Source organism: Trichoplax adhaerens, genomic scaffold (assembly GCF_000150275.1).
Source record: "Trichoplax adhaerens TRIADscaffold_1 genomic scaffold, whole genome shotgun sequence".
In the NCBI taxonomy this organism is placed as follows: domain Eukaryota; kingdom Metazoa; phylum Placozoa; class Uniplacotomia; order Trichoplacea; family Trichoplacidae; genus Trichoplax; species Trichoplax adhaerens.
The window spans coordinates 11,580,251-11,601,595 of record NW_002060943.1 but is presented as its reverse complement, the minus strand read 5'-3'; the positions used below and the strand labels follow the sequence as shown (position 1 = coordinate 11,601,595).

At 32.1% G+C, this 21,345-nt stretch overlaps 3 protein-coding genes across 3 annotated transcripts; 1 reads left to right on the top strand and 2 right to left on the bottom strand.

Moving 5' to 3' along the window:
- Positions 1-356: 356 nt before the first annotated feature.
- TRIADDRAFT_52685 (uncharacterized protein) lies at positions 357-1,661 on the bottom strand (the record flags this gene model as incomplete). The annotated part of the gene is made up of 5 exons (XM_002108291.1): positions 357-443; positions 626-737; positions 933-1,010; positions 1,139-1,294; positions 1,621-1,661. The coding sequence occupies 5 exons, from the start codon at positions 1,659-1,661 to the stop codon at positions 357-359; spliced, it is 474 nt and encodes a 157-aa protein (XP_002108327.1).
- Positions 1,662-3,904: 2,243 nt separating this feature from the next.
- Positions 3,905-11,018, bottom strand: TRIADDRAFT_37100 (uncharacterized protein; the record flags this gene model as incomplete). The annotated part of the gene is made up of 9 exons (XM_002108290.1): positions 3,905-4,185; positions 4,408-4,594; positions 4,979-5,355; positions 5,563-5,919; positions 5,977-6,972; positions 7,244-7,356; positions 7,488-8,038; positions 8,609-8,767; positions 10,285-11,018. The coding sequence occupies 9 exons, from the start codon at positions 11,016-11,018 to the stop codon at positions 3,931-3,933; spliced, it is 3,729 nt and encodes a 1,242-aa protein (XP_002108326.1). The 3' UTR covers positions 3,905-3,930.
- Positions 11,019-19,630: 8,612 nt separating this feature from the next.
- TRIADDRAFT_52683 (uncharacterized protein) lies at positions 19,631-20,479 on the top strand (the record flags this gene model as incomplete). The annotated part of the gene is made up of 3 exons (XM_002109012.1): positions 19,631-19,847; positions 20,095-20,207; positions 20,330-20,479. The coding sequence occupies 3 exons, from the start codon at positions 19,631-19,633 to the stop codon at positions 20,477-20,479; spliced, it is 480 nt and encodes a 159-aa protein (XP_002109048.1).
- Positions 20,480-21,345: the final 866 nt, after the last annotated feature.

The following is a 21,345-nucleotide window of genomic DNA, read 5'->3' as shown; positions in this document are numbered from 1 at the left end:
CGGATTAATATTGTGTGGATATATTACAAAGGTGGATCATTATTCGGTTTGTAAAGTAACAAATACGCGTGAACTAGAAATACTAAATACCGGATCTTGACTATACCCTATATACCACTTCGAAGAAATCAGTTACGCTAGAAGCCAATATAAACCTTTAAGTATTGATAAGATATTTTACAGAAATTGTCCAGTACAATTATCTCAGTAAGTAAAGCGATGCGTTCAGTATTAATACGCGAATTAAATTTAAATGCGATTGATATTTAATAACCTCAAACGGCTTAATATTTATTTACAAAATTTCTATGATGAGCAACAATATGAATGCGTAACACAGCAATACCGCAACACAGCTACAATTGAAAGATATTTTCTATTGAAGCATTGTCTTCACTAGCTGTATTTTCTTTAACAGGAACTGCTTCTTTCTCTTCCTTTTCCTATAATTTTTCAAAGTTTAAAGACGTGTCAAAAATGTAGACTTGTGTCTGTCAATTGATATCAGGTAGCTAACTTCTCATTGCCTTAAAATTCTATCAGTATAACACAATAGCAACCGTAAGTTAATCTAATCTATACTGCATAATTATTGACTGTTAAATCTGTTTTCAAATTTTACGACCTTAATTCGACTAAAAGTTACTCCTTCTTGTTCCAATGCCTCCTTTGATTTTGCAAATGCAACATCACCATCTGTTTCTTCTTGACTGAATTGTTCGTAGTGCATAATAAATCTGCAAGAGCCAAGAATAGAAAAAGTGATGAGGTGAAATATATATCTAGCTTTTGAGTTACTTGTAACCAAATTGTTACAATAACTATAATTCACATATGCGATCCTGTACTGCATATATACGTATATATATAAATAACAGCAAGAGTTATTGATATTAATATTTGGTGTAGAATCCAAGTAAAGGGGCACAAACCTATCACATATTGTTGGTTTATTGTCAGTTTCATATAAGTTAACAGGTTCAATGAACTTAAATTCCTTATAAAACTTTCTAAAATGAGAAGTTTCGATTATTGCAATAGCTAAATCAAGGTTAATTCTGATCAACGCTTCAAGTTGAAAGTTAAACTACACGTATGCCTCGAAGATTAAAATCATATTAATAATGATTATACTAACTCTCTGACTTCATCTTCCCAATACTGTAGTTTTCTTGCTCTTCCGGGTACTGGAGCACGATTATGCATTGTCGGTAAAATAGGTGGGAAGGTTTCAACAATATCGAACCACAAGGGCTTTTGCTTAATTGCTCCAGATTTTAATAGTCCTAATACTCTAACATACCCATTAATAAAATACGAACCAGTTATGAGCCTCAAATTAAGGACATCGAAAATATCAATTTCTCGATAGGATACCTGCATCATTTGTTACAACTACTGTGCTCAGCGTACTGTACTTGTATAATACCATCAATACTAATAGTAGAGAGATCTCAATAATTATTGATAAAATACAGCAATCTCAAATAACTAATCTTAATACTTGAGGATGGCAACATACGACGGTACATGAGCTAGTGCTATCATTACTAAATGATCTACAGAAATACCAAAGGATATCAAGGTCAATTAATCTATATTTCGTGAAATAATACAAACCTGGTATAGACAGTTCCAACTTTAAAATTTCGAGATGCCATTATAGTGTAGTGTATAAGCAACGAAGTATATCTTATCAATGATTAATCCAGTGTTACAAATAAAATTATTATTTATGATCAGTATGAGCAGTTGGGCACTTCTTCTGATGACGAGCTTCGCAGTAGATTAGTTTGTACTGAAAGTAAGGACAATAATCTTTGCAGGAAGAAGTTACTAAGTACAATGTACGTATACTGTGCCTGTTTTATAATAAACGACTAGAGCAAATAAATAGTGAAATTATAATAACCGATTCGGCTTGTATGCCTGCAACGTGACAACGTTGACCATGTCGAGCTCAGATGTAGGGTTTACAGATACAATTTTAAGTTTTACAGTAGAGCACAGTTGTACTGTACAGTGTACAGTACAGTACTGTACTGTATATTATCTCTAGTCAAAACTGTATACTGTTCTGTACAGTACAGTACAGAACAGTACAGTATGTAAGTTTTCGTTGATACGGTTTCCTCCAAAAGGCGAAACCTTGCAAGTCTTGTACTTACAGGCCATACAGTACTACAGTATACTGTACTGTACATGTACCGCACAGTTCTGTACTATTCCATCGTACGCTTCGAATTTCGGTATGTAACAACTAAAGCCAGGGACTACTCTACACAGAAATTCCCCAGCCGTCGAAACCATGGTACTTTCGCACTCATGATAAAACATGATATCCACATTTTGTCGAAGTGCTTTTGACCATGCGAAAAAATGATGATTCGTCCCATGTTGATCATGCCAGCTTTTCATACTAAGTACAGTACAGTACAGAACAGTACACACTACAGTGCAATAAACTGTATTTTTGATGTACTGTACAGTACAGTACTGTAGGAATCTGTACAGTACAGTACTGTACTGTACAGTATACAGTACTGTAAAGTATGGTCGGACCAGACGTTTGTTAGTACAGTACTGTAATCAGTTTTCCGTCCTTCTCTCTCTCTCTCAGTAGTCTCTGATATCCATGATGTACTGTACTGTACAGTACTGTTAGATCTGGTGGTAGTACTGTGGACGTTCGCCAGTTTTAATGAACGAACGTGCGAACGTCCAATTTGAACGTCGGACGTTCATTGAACGTACCAACGTACACAGTGTACAGTGTTAACACTACAGTATATAGTGTACACTGTACTGTACAGTAACCGTGCATTTGTACAGTACAGCATACAGTACATTACAGTACAGTACAGTACTGTACACAGTACACGATATAAAGTTACTGAACCTCTGACAGGTCTACACGGTACGGTATAAAGTTACTGAACCTCTGTTAAATGAGCACATTATCGTAAACCGTCAGTAAAGCGACGGGAGTTTGCACTACTGTACAGTAGTGACTCTGAAATACAAAGTGTTGTACTGTAAAAGACGTTTGTACTACTGTACTGTATGTACAGTACTGTACTGTACTGTATAGTATTGGGGTGGGATTATACAAACTGACTGTATACACTGTACTGTACACTGTACACTGTACAGTACAGTTCGTCGACGTCCGATCTGACAACGAACGTACATACCGAACGTCCAAAATCGAACGTCCGTTGGACGTCCAATCGCTCGACGTCTACAGCACTATCTGGTGGTGCCCGTTAAAATATTCACTAAATATCCCTGACTGATATGGTCAGTCCAGTATACTGTAGTGTGTAGTGTAACAACCTTGAAATATGAACGTTGTCCATCGCCCTTAATAAAATAAATAAAATATGCAGTACTGTACACTTGATATTTTAAATAATTTTTATTAATAATAATTAAGGGTATACAATACGTGTTATCATGGACTTCTAGATCTACAGTACCGTAGATATACTCTATAAATAAATTTACATTAACTGTAAATAATAGAAGTTGCGATACTGAAAATAAAAAGTCGAAGAAAACTATCATTAAAATTCATGTATCTAAAATTTCTATATTTTGTAGTAATAGCAAGCTATATTATTGGCTGTTATACAACCGAAATAGTTGTAAGTCCTGATTTTCACTGCAATAAACGTATTTACATGTACACCTGTGCACTGTGCAGTATATCAATTGTACAGAAAATTATCAGCCTGAAATTGAAAACGGTTCCAATATCTTGTTTATCACAGGATACATTTTATATACAGAGTAGTATCACACGTACTATCTGATTAATGCGAATAATTTCATGAAATGATATCAATCTAGTATAGCTCGCAATTGATCAGGAAGTTAAATTTAAACATCAACGATAATAATGTTGCTTTTATTCTCTTAGCGAATAAATTATTTGAATAGAGGTATAGATAATGCTCCACTAGCATATACGGGATAACCTAGTGGTGGATCAGCAGCTTGTACGGTGAGGTTCCGTAAGATAGCTTGGTGGGCTTGTATACTATATCGTTCTTCGTCGTCATTAGTAAAATATAATAATTCTAAAGCTAAAGAACTCCATTGGCTCTGGATACATTCAGAACTTAGTATGCCCACATGAATGAGAACGTCTTGTAGGGTTAAAAGACGAGTTGTATAGGTAGCCTATCGAAAATAGATATCCCTTCTTAAAACAGTGAACACGATTTACGCAAGTTATGACGATACAAAAAATACTCTTGTCAGATTCGAATCGACTGCAACTTTGCATAGCGTAGGTGCTTTTTATTAAATATCAGTGTTATAAACCTTCCCTATTACAGTAATATAAACTGTAGTATGACTAGAATAATGCTAGAATAAGTGCATAATATCATATACACTTACCTCCGATTTGTTATAATCTAAAGAATAGAGGTGAGGCTGAGACTTTAAGATGCCTTCAGACCATTCCAGACTTTTGTCAGTTCCAATTGTCCATTCATTATCATATTCTTGCAAATATTCTGATAATTCTTCTAGGCTAGTCACTTCTCCTAGTATAGCCGTATCATAGACTAACTTGACCGCGTACCTAATATTGGTTATCGAAAATTCAAGTTGTTAATCTTCTATTTCGAAAATACTGCTATACTAAAAGGAATTAATCAATAAAAAGCTATTCATCTTGCCACATATAGGCGGGCATTTAAGAATTTAGACATAAAATTAAAAAATTCGGGTTCAGTATAAGTTTTATCCATACAAAATTCGTGCTTTATGACGATCAAATTCCGAAGTACACCGATAAGCATAAAGAATGGATGAAATTGAAATAACTAGAGGTGCTATCATCGGATGCATCTTCGTAAGAAAGCTTTATGACATTGAATTGTAACGTTTTACAGGAAATGATAAACTGATGCATCTACCCGATTTTTAGTATGGTCCGATATAAAATATGAGTATAAAGTAATACCTGTAAGCGGAAATGATAGCATTTTGTAAGGCCTTGTTTTCCGATAACCAACTGAGTTGCGATGATGGGGAAATATTTCCCTGATAGGATCGATAAATATGTTCGATACTAGCAACTTCAGCATTACCGCCTGGAACTCCAAAGACGTCAACCGCAGCGTAGCATAACATAATAATTTCAGCGAAGATCCGAACGGCCTCTTGATCTGTAGCCAAAGCTTTAATTTTTTCCCTTTCCTTATCGTCATCGCTTGATTCCGCTAAACGATTTAGTACGTGTTGAAACCAATCTTGACGGAAATAACGCTTAATTAAGTCGTCTAAGAAATCTGCGTCAATAGGTAAATCATTCCATCTTGGTGGTAACTCAATATTATACTTCTTACTTAAGTAAAGTAAATTAACACGACTAAAATTATGATCCATATCGCAACTTTCAGTTAGAGATAACGGTTCCTCTTTCAAGGCATAACCCGATAAACTGCTATAATTCATTGTCGGTATAGACTGTTTCTTACAATTAATATCTACCGCAGGTCCAGCATAAATAATTTGATCTTGATCACATTGACTGTCTGTTCTAACAGAATTAGGCATGGAGAAGATACTATCACCTTCAGCACCGGTTGTACCCTTACTAGCTCTCTTTTTATTTACGTCGACTGCAGGGCTACCAAAAATAAAGTTGTCTTCATCGCCATGGTTAACAACTGAATTAGCTGCAGAGAGGAAACTATCGTCTCTCGGAAACGCTGCGCCTTTGCTCTTACGTTGCGAAGCTAATCCATTACTACGTTCTCTAGCATCATCATCACTTCCAAATAATGAATCGTGATCATCTGCGGACCAGATACTATCACTAACTGATTTCTTCCTTGATCTATCGTGTAAAACTTCTGAAGCAACTGATGAGCGGTCGTGCCTCTCCTTGCCGTAGTCTTCCTCATCTTTATTACGCTTAATTAGCATTCTACTACCAGGTGCAGGAATGGTAGACACAGTATCCTTTTCAATACTATTTCGTTGGTTTCTTACTTCAGCTTTCGGTATCGCCGGCTGATCAAGGCTTGATTTATTTTGTTTTTGTTTTGCATTGGGATCACTTTTGCATAATATCTGGCGCAAATGAGGAATGATTAAATGCTGCCCAAGAGTCCAAATTAAAGTATTTGCAAATGATGATGTCAATAGTTTGATATTATCCGGTGAGTCAAGAATACCAGTCAAGACGCTACGTGCATCTGAATAGGTTTTAAGGTATGTAGCATCGACAGGTTGCAATATGTTAAAAAAGTAACGATTCAATTGGCAGAACTGTCCTCGTTCTCCTCGTTCAAATGTTAGCTGGAAAATATCATCAATTCTAGCAGCTTCAACTGTATGACATGACGTTTCCTGCATCTCTAAGCCTTTAATATTAAGATTGCAATAGCCATAGCCACGTTCCAGGACAACTACCCATATTAGTCTGTCTTGAAAACGTAAAAGATACTGTGAACCTGGAGAAGGTTCTCTTAGTACACCATTACCTATCATCTTACTTAAAGCAGATGATAATACGGGCAATAATTGCTGATAGTAGACTGCATCCTGGCATCGAGATGCTGCATCGTTATCACCGTTGGGCCAAATACGCCTTGGACGTGGAAATCCTACTAAGAATATTGGGGCGGTAAAAAGTGGTAATAATGGTGCTGATAGCGTTGATGCTAATAAAATCATGGCTACAGAAATGGGTAGGGTAAGAAGAAGTACAACCAACAACGGGACCGTCCATCTTGCTCTTTGCTTTTTAATGGTGTAACTTGTTACGCTTAGTAATGTCGCCATATACAGATTACCTACTAGAAGTTGCAATCGATTTCGAGCTACGGCTACGATGAAAAGTTGTAAACCTAGACCAAAATTAATCCACGTGCTGTTACTTGGTAAAATTAGTGTAATGAGAAAGACAACTGACATTTCGAACAGGGCATGTATAGTACTTTGCCAAACCTGAAAGTAACAAAAATTTAGGTGATTATTTATTGATACGAGTATTGCAATAAGTCAGACCTTTATACAATGTCCTAAATGGAATAATTATTGATACATAACATAAATTACATTTTAATCAGATAGATTGCATTACTGTAAATGAAGTATACCAAGTCCAAGCTGAATTGTCAGTAAATGTAACAATGGCGAAAGATAAATAAAGTATAGCAATAGTAAAAATCAAATTAATTCAGCTACAACAACTGCTATCGCTGTTTAAAGATCTTACCCATCGTGTAGCTCGAACAGTTCCTAAGCCAAACACAAATAATGATAGAGTATTTGTTCCGGCGGTTACATTCAAATTTAAACCAAGGTATGCGAGCATTAGAAGCGGAGCAACTATAACAAATTAGAAATTAATTTTGAAAGTTAAAATATTTCAGTTTTGTGTTAGCAATAGTTTTCATTCAAAGTTTCATCTCCTTGGCAGTAATAGTCAAATATTAATGCCATCCTGCAGTATTTTATACCTATAAGTAAAAGGACACGATAGAGTATGCCCAAAAATTTCATTTGTTTCTTTCTTTTCAGAAATTTTTCTTTAGTATCCGCTGAGCGAGGATAAAATGGATTTGGCAGTAAACCCCAAAATAAATAAACGCCTTGAAGGTCTCCGGTTATTTTAATCAGTATTAATAAGGCAATTAAAGTATACATTAATACAGAATTAATTATGGTTTTTGTAGCCGCAGTGATGATAGAATTTATGGATATTATTGATGTAGCCGTTGCGATGCTAGTAACAAGAACTAACATGACGACGTGAATAATATAATCAGCTGTCCCCAGCTTCCATCCCATTGTGGAAACGCTAGAGGACTGACATGAAATTAGCGGTGATTTCAGCGGATTATGCTTGGTTTTCTTTCTTATTTTAGAGTAAAATGGAAGAGCTAACCCGCATAGATCAATGCTCAACAGATATCCAAAGCAAGCAGAATAAATAATGGTAAAGATTGGCGCCGAAATAAAGCATGTTGGTAAGAAGATGCAGGTAGCAAAGACAACTTGTATCAATAACCTAGAGATAAATTAATATATGGTATTAATTACATCTTTAATTGTTTATTGTACAGAAAATTCCCTTTTCGATAATAGATTTATCTTTGTCACTAATACTTCTCAGACAATTATGACATATTGAAAGATTATCGCCAATATTAGCATTCGGGAAAATGTATTGATTCATGTACTATAACCCAAATCTATGTGATGACGTTAACGTCAGGCCTATACTTTAACAATTCCTATCATACCAGCATAACCGCGATGTGTAATTGATGAAATGATATTACTTTTATTAGATAATTTAAAGCATTATCATATTGTTTATAATTTTTGTAATTCATTAAATTGCATATTCCTGTCTTTTACAAAGCTAAATCTGCAGTATTGATTATACGTACTACTGTAGAATTATTCTAAAATTCAGTCAAAAATCCGACTATAGGAGATATGCTACAGCTCTCTATTCTAAGTCAATAGTTTGCGTTAGTGTTAGGTTAAATTATCCTTTGTCGCTGAAAATTTGACCGTAATAAGAGAATAGCAATGAATGCTAAATAATAGGCGTATACAGTATTTTTCATACCTAATATCGTTAGCCATAGGAGATCCACCATACATGATAATTAATAATTGTTCTCCTAACCACGGTAGTAAAGCATCCAATGGCGACAAAATACCCAACGACCATAACAAAGGTAAGCAACAGCAGACTATGTATAAGACTGTTCGAACCAGTGCGAAGCTCGGATTTGTACTATAAAAATATCAATTACGAATATTAATTACTATTTCTTTAGCAATCTTATTGACGTAAGAAATGCATATCATGTTATATGTAGTATACTGCACAATAAAAAACATATTAATAACGATTGGAAAGAAAAACACGACTGATCTTTATGTTATACCGTGGTTTAATAGCAATATTGGACACATAAAAAAATCATAAAAAACAACTATGCTACTACACTGTAGTTATGTGATTGTATGAGGAACTTGAAAAATCACTGTAAGGAAGCAACGACGTTTATGAATATTTACTAAACAATTGATGAAGAAAATAATTATATTCTTATTTTATTATTGAAGATAAAGATAAAATAATGGATTTTTTAAAATAGTGCTTTGCTTTGAGTACAGCAATTTTTTAACTCTTGTATTAAATCCTCGATTAATACTGTGTATCTTTAGAAGAAAATGGCCCTACCTCTTCACGTTTTAATCACAATACAGAACCATTGTAAAATTTATAAACAATAGAAAATATCAACTTAATTTTGCTTTATAGGTTGTATTTTTACTGTTTTATGGAAGATTCAGGTTTGATAGGCGATCCACATTGTACTACTTAACATTTTCTAGCTACAAAAGGATAGTTATATCATTTATACTTACTATTTCCAAGAATAATGTATATTTAGTAAAATTTTCACTAGACCATCATTACGTAGTTTGACTCGAAATCACTTATTCCATACTATGATGGTAAGTTGATAAAATTGTTTTCCTTAATTGTGCGTTAAATCTGACCCAATTTGGTATTACACAATTTTCGAGTGAAACATTAAACTAAAGAAAGAAAGAAAGGAGCTAGCAATGACTGTTCATGGCCAAAAATGTAGAGAATAACTATTTTACTGATCATTTTAACTGTGCCGTACATTTGTAACCGTATGCTATACCATTCACAGGTGCGTTCCGGAGTACCAAAAAATGTTACTTACGCACGTTACATTATACGGTTTCTGTCTTCCAATACGGTAAAATAGCCAGCAAAATAGTTGGTTTCTGCTGACTAGGATATCGTAACTTTCTATCTTAGATCAGCTCCAACTTTAATATGTACTCTTAACTAAGAAATTTGAATTAATGCGAATATTGAAGACCTTAATGAGAAAATGTTGTAACTTGTGAATATAGAATAAAGGAAGAAATAATAAATCAAAGCAGGATTCGTATTATTTTTGTATTCATTGGAGTAGACTGATTTAAAAATTATGAAATAATGTCAATTCAATCATCATATTAAGAGGATATACTAGATCTTTTTAAAACTATCATATCGGAAGCATTATAGTTCTGTATAATGTGACATTTTTAGCACCATTGCAGTTTTGTATTATATTAAATTTTGTTCGACTGATTGAAGAAATGCAGTGACGAACTGATTAGAACTCAAATAAAAATAATATCAACAAATTAAATAAAAGTTCTACACAATGTAAAAGTTTAAGCATTTAAATTAGAAATTCAGTGTACTCTGTATAACAATACCTAGTCGCTAAACTAAAAATCGCAATTGCGGCGAGATAGAATGGTCTTCGATACGGTTCAAGTTCTTCTACTTGTGATGTACGATAAACTGCTGGCTCTGGTGGGCAAGTTACAATTAGTGAGTATTGAGCAATGGATAATGAAATCCAACCCATGGTATAAATAGGAACCCACGCTGATGACGCCGAAAATAAGGTAATAATATTCGATGGTAGAAGATAATAATAAATAAGGGCACATAAACCTCCAGCACATATTGGATGCAATATTATATTATAAATATGCTTTTTATTACCAAAGATGAAATACCAAGTAGATGGATTACAGCATGAAGTAAATTCCATTTCTAACTCTTCGGAATGAACATTTTGATTGAAAGAGCCAATTACGTTTACTTTTCGGCTAAATATGTAAGATATGTAGTGTAATATAAAACTATAAGCGGTAATAATGCCTCCGTAGATTATAGCATAATACAATGATGGTATGTTAATAGAGGATGGAATAAGTTCAACAAAGATTGTAAAAATGCCACCAAGTATCCAGGGTACAAATAATAATAAAATTTGAAAGAAATAAATATATCGTGGTGCTTTAAAATGAAGATAAACATTCGGTCCACCTAAAATTGTCCTTACAAAACGTCGCCAAAAGAATTCCGCTTTATAATCATTAATTAGAGGAGCATATTCTCCACGAATTGCGAGAGTTGTCGCCATCACTCTTCAACATTCAATTTAAAATATATCAAGATAGCATGGGCGAACTAAACAGGATTCTATAACTTTTATAAATTCTTTATCGCCTTTACTTCAAGTAGATTAGGGATGAGCTATTTTCTATCCTGTTTGAAAACCAGCTTCCTATGTCTATCAAATACGATCGACTTCGAGTTCTTAATCACTTTTGGATGAATAATGGATCAATTTTAATTTAATTATAGCGGTACATCATTCACGTTTAATAGAAGATCGTTAATAAAATGAATGTAAGCCAAATCGCTGCACCATCGATCGTTTTAACTTTATTGAGAAGTTTATTAAAAATGCGTATTCACTGTTAATAATAATAAATAATTGCTTGATGTATCTTGTATATTTTATGTGTTATTTATGGTTTAGCCTATTACAGAGAGGGTAAATAATTAATAAATTTTTCAATCAATACTTTATTATTGTTAGTAAGTTAAGCAAGTAAAAGGTATTTAAAAAAAAAAGTACTTTGGGCTTGTCGTTTTGTTATTACGGCATCGTATTACTGATGTCGTCCAGTATCGCCGTAGTATAGAATGGGAATAGGCTGAGTTTTCTTTTCAATGATTTAATACTATAGGAATGGAAATGAAAATATTTGGACGATCACAATATAAAGATATCAAAGTACTGTACTATTTCACTCATGTCTGATGACAGTACAATTGTCTACGGATAAAACCGATAATTCATTTTCTTTGCTACTTTGTAAGTTCTACTGTTTACTCTCATCGAGTTTTGCTATTACTGTCGATCCCATAGAAGTAAGAACCTTTCTTCGTGGAGCTGGACACTGATTAACGATATCATAACTATAAATACTGGTACTTTCTGCACGATATACATACCGCTTGTTTCAGTTTAACTTGGCCCAATCAATTTTTTCTCCTCTTTTCGCAAAAATTTTTCGATTTCACCATTAATCCGTTGCTTTTCTATTCTTCTTTATTTTCACTAGTTTAACACAATTTATCCCAACATCAGTAGTGTACATGGATATTAGATTCTCAATTTTACTATTACAAAAAAATTCGTACAGCGTCATTAAAAAGTGATCACATTGGGTTGTCATTTAGATAGGATAGTACTATAGATATTGCTAGAGAACACCGAGAAAATGACTTATGACTTATCTATGAACACCGATAATTTACCGCCGTTAATGTTTTTACTTATTTTACCTTCACGCTATCTAGATTATCATAACTATAATCAACTGTTCCATTGAATAATATTTTAACTTTCTAACCACTTTGTAGCTTATTTTCTTCGGATGGTAAAATCTTCCCTATGATATTCCGTGATAAATATCGGATCTAGAATGGCGCTGCAAGTAGATTAAAGATTTCTTTCTTTTCTAATGTTGTTTGCTATCGCAACTGTGAAGTAAACGTTATCGATACTCCAGTACCGTACTGTTTTATTGCCAGTCCACGCATACCGTACGTCTGTTGCATCATATATTATACATATACTGTATATTCTAATTAAATTTTTAAGTAGTACTGGACATAATTAGCGGACTAGACAATCATTCATTTACTTATAGAAACATACGAAAAATGTTAGAATATAGTAAGAATGATTCAGTCAGAATTCCTGATACACAAACAAACACAACCCTGTTGCCTGGTTAACGGTATAGAGTATTTCACGGTGTTATGATGATAGATAGCATTATATATCTTGTGAATACATACCATCACAGTGTTGTGTATAACTGAAGGTAAGTAATCTTAACTAACATGAAAGACAAGAGATTGAGTCTGATAGACTAGAAAGTCAGAGTAAAAATATAGAACTTATGCGTGAAAGCTGATTACTTCTAATCTGACAGCAATCACATGCCATCCTTATTAATTAATTGAGAAATGTCATTTGAAGGAAAGCCATCTATATGTGCAATGTATGTTAATTATAGGATTGTAAAGTAGAATAGCAAATAGATGACACAGCATTGTATTGAAACGATTAAAGTTAAGTAGTCTTGGCCAACATAGAAGACTAGAGATGTACTAAATAGTCAACGTAAAAATGTAGAATTTATGCATGAAGGCTAACTATTTCTACAACTGTTTTCTATAAGTGCATTGTATATTAATTAATTAATATAAGATGGTATAGTAGAATAGCGGATGAATTACATAGCATTGTATATCACTATAAAAACGACTAAAGTTAAGTAGTCTTGACTAATATGGGAGACAAGAGATTGGCTAAATAGTCAACGTAAAAATATAGAACTTATGCGTAAAAGCTGATTACTTCTACTCTGACAGTACTCGCTGTTTTTTTTATGAATTGGGAAGTAACATCATTTTGAGGAATGCCGTCTATGAGCGCAATGTAACCGTATATTAATTATAGAATCATACAGTAGAATAACGAATATATTGGTGTGCATAGTAATATCCAAAATCATAACGTAATCATAAGTAAATGAATATCTAAAATTCTTAATCCAATATCCGCCGCCTCACTACGGTAAAGTTTGACATAAGTTAATTATGAAATTTGGAATATTTATTAATAATTTTTTCTCTATTACTAATATGCAAAATATACTTATTTAATATTCTGGCTGCTCAACTCATACAATGACTATATTTTGTAATAGACCTATATAAAGTCCGGATAATTATTCAGTAAACTTCAGTTTAGGTCACTGAAGCTTATTAATTCCGTATAGAAAATTGCGACCTAGGCGGATTACTAAAAGTTTCATAAATTCATAAATTTATAAAATTATAATAGAATTTCACTTGTCACAAATTCCTGTACTGTATAGGTCCAGTAATATTCTTCTGTGTATATCCCTTGATAAACCTTCGATAGCGAATCAAGTATTAGTATAAGCAATGTATCTGTATAATATAACGACATATTAAGACCATGGTAATGCGTTGTCATATGCATGCATATAAATATAAACACAGCACGATATATACGATAGCGTGTAAAATAATTATTTGCTGCGATTTCATCTACGGCATGCATCGACTTTATCCTAAAGAAGTTCATTGTGCTTTTATAATTTTCTAATCCATAGTTTACTATTCTTGCGGTATGCCTTTTTTAACGATGTGTAACATAACATATAGATTTTCATTTATTGCATGAATACTCAGTCATATCATTATTTTTTTTTAATTTTCGATTCTAACTTAAATATCCGCATTCACTACCGGTACTGCTGCTATCTACGTTATACCGTAGAAGCATATTGCACTTCTAAACCTTCTTTTTTAACTACAGTTTATTTTCCTGACAACTACATTATGCATTTTTAAGCTGTACGTACAAGTGCTAATGGGCAGTAAAAGATTTATTCTGTCATGATATGATAGCGCCCAGCTATATCAGCTTTTCCAAAGAAATATTTTGAATATTTTGACTAAATTATTCACTGCCAGATAATCATGATGCTTTATAATAAATAAAAAGTTTATAATGATGGTAAAATCTTTCTTTAAGTTGGAAATGTTACGCAGTACATATTATTTTAAATACAGCTATCAAGTCATTAGCATTAATTGAAACTTGGAGGGTTAAATCATATATCATCATTATAGAAATAATCATCATTACACGTGCCAAGTTGTGTGTGTGTTAGTCTATCTTCATATAAAGTAATTCATATACATGTGTATACGGAAATCATCAATCCAAGCAAGTATACAGTACGCTAAACGGTTAATGAGCCTTTTAAAGTTCCACATACGATAGCTGCAGTAAACTACTAAGCTAATTTAGAACCAGAAATTAGAAGAGTGAAAATTTCCTACTAAATCTAAAGACTTCACACTAAATTAGATATGTTGTTGTAGAATAGATTGCCATCATTCAGCTCATCTGTAATGTATTAGCGTAGTAATATAGAACATAGATAGTGATGAATAACACCCATATCATATCACATTAAATAAATCTATTACATTGATATAACTGGTTCTATAAAGGCAAATTCGTGATGGCCCTTCAAGATGTATTGTATTTAGACATACGTCCTTCCTGGTATAGCATTTTACGAAAAGGTTACCAAAATACAAATTACACAACTCTAGACCAACACAGAATTGTAGTAGATCTTTGGTAAATAGAGATGCATCCCCATAGTTTACCTGCTACAGATCCAGCTCTATTTTTTAACGTATTTTCTAACTCAAAATTCCATAAGACTGTATTGCAGGATTATAGTAGCTAGCGAAGCTATCAAAATAAATTAAATCTGTTAGTTGCCACTTTACAGAAGCATCTTAACACTAAATCTTATAAATATTCAATTATTTACGAAAAAAATTAATAACAAAAACAGCGTGTAATATTTTTTGTACTTTTTTTCGTTATTGAAATTATAAGACAATTTATCGATAATAATAAAGGTAAAGCTTCATCTTTGCAATTTTTAAAATAGTAATTATAATTATGCTAATATCTCAACTACAGAGATCGAACTTGGCTTCAGTGATTTTAATCTTAGTATTTGTAAGCAAGAAATGATTGTCCATCGTATATAGATATACGAGCATATACATGCATGATATGTGGTGATAAATTACGGACCAAAACATGGTTCAATACTAACTCTTATTAATGTGTTATACCTATAGAAGTAATCATCTGTATTGACTGTATACTTTGTGTACTATCGATTACTTTGGTGTTAAAAATTTATCATTCAGAATATCTGAAAACTTTCATGTAATTAAACTTAATTCAATAAGCTTGCATAATTCTGTTGCAAATATATCATGGCAAATCAAGAAGGCTAAATGCGTCCAGTAGAGCCCTCAGCACTCGAGTTTAAAGCTGAGATCGTCTTCAATCAATAACAGAACATTAGTAGAAAACTTTTGCGATTTTCTCATAATTTATGCTACAGAGCAAAACACAATGCATATATGCGCTTATGCTGTAAAGTACCAAAATTGTCTGCTATTACGCCAGAATTTGTATTTCCATAGCAACTTTTAATAGAATTCAATTAGTCATAGTGATAAAATATCAAATGGAGACCTGGTAATCGAAAATGTGATAAAGATAAAATCGTTATTCGTCAGTTGCTGAAAAATTATTCATGAAAATTGATATTATATTACTTCGATTGGAATTAGGGCAAAATTTATATATGATGGCTTTATATTTCACATTATATCTAAAGTTGGGTACTGTAAGATTTGTTAAATCTATCGTTTGATCTTTGCATACCGTATCGATTCTCTTGATTATAATTTATAAATAATTTAGTGTTTATATTTTCATACTACTGAAGACAACCAAAAAATCTCGTTACTCATTATTATACTATTATCGTACGGGGCCTATAACGAGACATTAGATGGATTTCAATACTTGTAAGTCATGACGGTAAACTAGTTATCATATCCTGAGATGCAAATACTGATTACATATTATTAGATGCAAAACAAGCTTAATTATGAAGTAAACATATGTCTAGTAATTGTTTATTAATCTCTTATTTTGCCACAGACCTTACCATATGTGAATGCTACCTATTACATTATGAATGATCAATACACTAAATAATAACAATGCTCACAACGGATAGTAATATATAACAAGTATAAGAAATTTACTAAATTCATATTCAATCAAAGATTCCAAATAATATATGTAATATGAAATACAGTATTAGACTACCGTTGCATCATGTTAACATTCACAACCAATATTGATAGATTTTTCTCTGTTTTTCCGTATACTGTATTACGTGTCGACGCTACTATAATAAATACAATTTGTTATGGGTACCTTAGTTACTTTTATGACGTTCTGCTAGGATAATTGCGTTTTTAATTGCTATTTGAAATTCAGTGCTTTTCTACTATAAATATTGGATTACAATGAAACCAATAATCCCCGTATTTATTAAATTCTTCATCTATCCAGTATTAAGATAAAAGGGGTCATTTTATCGAGACTAAACTGTACTGACTGTAATTTAACCTTTATGGTGATGTTAACTGTATTGCGGCTCACATGGTACGAAAGTACCTGATAATATTACTTGTTGTAATAAATAAAATCGAATATTCTTTTATTTTGCGTTAATCATTTGGGACTGATATCTAAGGAATTTAATATCATAAACGATTCATTTTAAGAATTGTAAAATATCTCCCTATCTCCTTGAATTCCAAGAAATCTTTAAAGCTATCGATAGCTTGCGGCCTTTAATAGAATTTTACTTGAATAATAAATTTCATTTTTACAATAAATTAAGTTAGTAAAAATATAATTTTCTTAAAAGATATGAGCTTTTTATTATTTTAACATCATTAGAGGATTGTTTCAATAGCCGGATCGATCGATACAAGCCAAATATTATTACCATCATAGTTGACTAAGTAACAATTTGTGGGTTGTGCACAATAACATGTATAGTAGAATAGAATAGTAGTCACCTGTGGATAAAGTAAATTAAGAAATCAATTAGCATAAGTCCTTCATTAGCATTAAATAAGGTTGTTACTATGGTGATTTCATCTTTATAAAGCCTAAACATACGTCTTGAGCTACTACAGTAGTAGCTATAACCTCTTTGAGAGTTAACTTAAATGGGAGCAGCTTCTTGTAAAAATTCACGAAATACTACGGTTACACCAAATATAACACCGGTCTCAAGCAACAAAAAATACCAAGAAATGGCTAATAAAGGCTTTTTATTTATGCTAGAGTTTACTATTGGTTATCATGGTCATTCGCAAGCTGATTTATTAGAAGCGTGGACACAGGAAATCCAAGAAGTTCTTGAATCCAAAAAAAATGGCACTGTATTACAGGCTTGGAAGGTAATTAAGTGGTTGGCATTTTCGTTCAGAAAGAAAGTGTTACAATTCAAATCTTTGAAATTAATTCGTATAGACAATAACCATCACTGATCTAACTCACGCTTCGCACTTAGGTTGTTGGAGAAAGAAAGGCTTATGTTGGTAAGTAAATATTGTGTATAGGATTTAGCCATTTATCCCATAATAAAGTACAGTAATGTACATACTATGCTACGTGATCAAAAGAAGAGGTACTGCCTCTAGTGAATATTACGGCTTTACTTTCTTGATCAAAGTCTATTACTTATTCTGAAATTCATCGATATTTTCCGTATTGTATATAAGAGTTTGATTTACTGTAATGAATCGATTTGATTTCTTTGTCCGTTGCGGGGTTAACTTGTTTGTTTGATTTTTGTCAACTTAAGTTAGAATGATAAAAAATGGTGCATATGACAGTCTTAAGGTTTCTATTTTATTTAAAATTGTAATCAAATACTTAGTTTAATTTTATCTGATAGTTTTCTTAATTCGAAAAAGTCAAAGATAAAGATATCTGACAAACATAGAACCAGTATAGTAAGATTAACTTCGATGCTATGATTTCATATTATTGTGATATTTAATCTTAATAATGCTTCAAAGTTAAATGATTCTGGGTTACATTTAAAGCAATAGCTAAAAACGAATTCCATAATTTAAAAACTGGAAGTTTTCTTATTAAATTATTATAATTTTTCATACTTAATGTTTTTTCCTATTATGGGAAAACAACATACAATCCATAATTAAGACCTATAAAAAACATATTTAAATTAAGTTAACAAAGAACGTTAAGTAAGACATGTCCATTAATACTTTATATATGGCTCACGACATAGCTTATATAAAGCAGAATTGAACTTTAAAATATTTTAAATGAGATAATAATTAATTGGCAATTCGTAGCACTTATCCTGCTCATTAGTTATCTTAAAAGTTTGCTAAGGTTAGTGAATACTCAATTTACTGAGTTCGTTACAGTAAGATACTGAAGCATATAATTGCTCTTGGTAAATGAATTATAACATCTACTTTATTTATCATCACATATAGTATTTAAATCAACATCCTATCATGATGGAAGTAATTGATATGTTTTTCATGAATTAACGTTTTCTAGATTTTAGATTTTAGATTAAAATGATCATTGATTTTCAGTATTTATTACTAGAATTATTTGGTATCTTTTAACAAAGTGGCGCTTTTGTTAGAGCTACAGTTCTGTGTCACAAACCAACTTCGTGACAAAGATAACGTAAAACAAATCTTTAAATTACTATAGTCTCCGGGATTCAGTATCCCTTAACTATCTCACAAGAATTTAGACGCCTTTGATTTTACGTTAAACTCAACTAGATAATTGAGAACTACTTTATTCAACTATCTGACGGGCTTATATACCCTTCTACAGCTGCTAACATTCATGAGTCATCTTATAAAATACTTAGGTGAGAACATCTACTAACTAATTTTCCACAGTCGGATTACAACATGTCCATTCACAGAATCATTTCAGTGCACATTACAGCACAACATTAAATTTACTGTAATACATTTCTAATTAGAGTAATTCCTATTGTAAGTAACTAGTAGTAATATATTATCACTATATTATATTAACCAAATTTAGATAGCCATTTCTTCACGGTAGTTCGTACCGTGACATTCTGTTAGATGTTTTGTCTTCATACTAAAATGTAATTAACACCATTCACTGTAGTATATCAAGCGGAATCGTGTGATAGTATGGATAAAATAAGCTTTGATTCTCCGATAATGAAAAAGCTTGGTGATCAAGTAACTATTAAATCAAGTTTATTAAGGCCATATTACAGCTGGTATAAAGAACTTAAAGAAAGGCTATCTGATGATTCTGAAGTTTTAGAAGATTTGCCCTCTAAATTTGACCCAGAAAATGCGAAGGCCAATTATTATCTCGTTACTATGGATATTGGTTATGAAGGTATTAAGAATGAAACTGTGAAAATATACACACATATAACAGTATTCCAATGTAATAACTACAGAGAAAGAAATTTAGTATCTGACTCGAAGCTATAGTATTTGTGTAGAGTATATTGATAAAAAATTTCCTCTATAAAACAACAACTTGTACGTGTATGTCTCACGCAATTTTTATAAGCTATCTAAAACAGTAATGTATAATAGGCTGATATTATATTATTACGGCATCATGATTTTTTATAAAGGCTTAAAACAAGAAGAACTTTTAAAGATTTGGTATCAAGAAGCGCTGCGAGCTGTTAAAGCTAAGAATTTAGGTCATGTAGTTGATATTTTTAAAGTTACTGCGGAAAGGCTGGTAAGTAATACTATATGGTAAAAATTTACTTTCACTAATCATTTTCAAATAAATTTTTTTACGTTGTTGTACAGTCGTAAATGTCATAGAAATTTATTTTTAAATCTTGTCACGGAATTTAGGTCCACATAATATTCAACCTTCCAAACGCTGGTGCATTGGATAAGTTAATGCTGAATGTACCATTATCCAAAGAGATTGGTGACAGAGTCAAAACGGATATAAAGGTGGTTATACCATACGAACAATTTTTGTCGATGCTACAAGGCTAAAAGTCATGACTTTGGTTGACTTTTGGTGCTTTGTCACTTGTTACTTAATTACTATTTTCGGCATTTGCAATGATGAATTTTTTAAACCCTCATAAATTAATAATTTGACTTAGTTACTACTTAAGGCATGCATATGCGTAGTACACAGGAAATGCATAATAGCTTAAATTGTTCGCTATTTCGTTTTCTTGAAAATTTCTATTTACTGAAGAATTTGAAATACTCTTACTGGGATATTTTGATCGGGTTAGAGGAATAACTAGTCAATTTGAGACATTTCTATTTGGATCACGCGTATTTATATAATTGCAACATTGTACATTAATAATTAATCTGCTCTATCTCGTGTTGCGATTACAATATCATAATACAATCCAGGCTGCTTTGTAACTGCTATTTATGGTCAATTAGGTATCATAATGGTAGTAGTTATAACACGGGCGTACTCGTATGCAAGAAAATCACTCAGTAATTAGATTCACCTACTATTTCATTAAGATAGAGCCATGATTTATGTTTGGAATATCATTACCATAACCGTAATAATAATTTTACAAGTATTCCGCGTAACAGTTTTTAAGTTAGTTGTGAGTCTGTAACTCAAAACTAATATTGAGATTTAGCCGCTTATAAAACTAAAGTATTCCTTTTCTAGTAAAAAATGCCAGCGATTGCAATAATTGTTTTTTACAATTGCTTGACATAACTTGTTGAATAGTAGTCCATGTTTAAGCAATTAATGAAATGTACGAATTATTTAGCAATTTCTACGTTACATTTCAAAATTGACAAGCATTGGCATTTATTTAATTAATTTGGATATACATTATCGAATCTTAAAATAATAAAGTACTTGAATGTTGCCA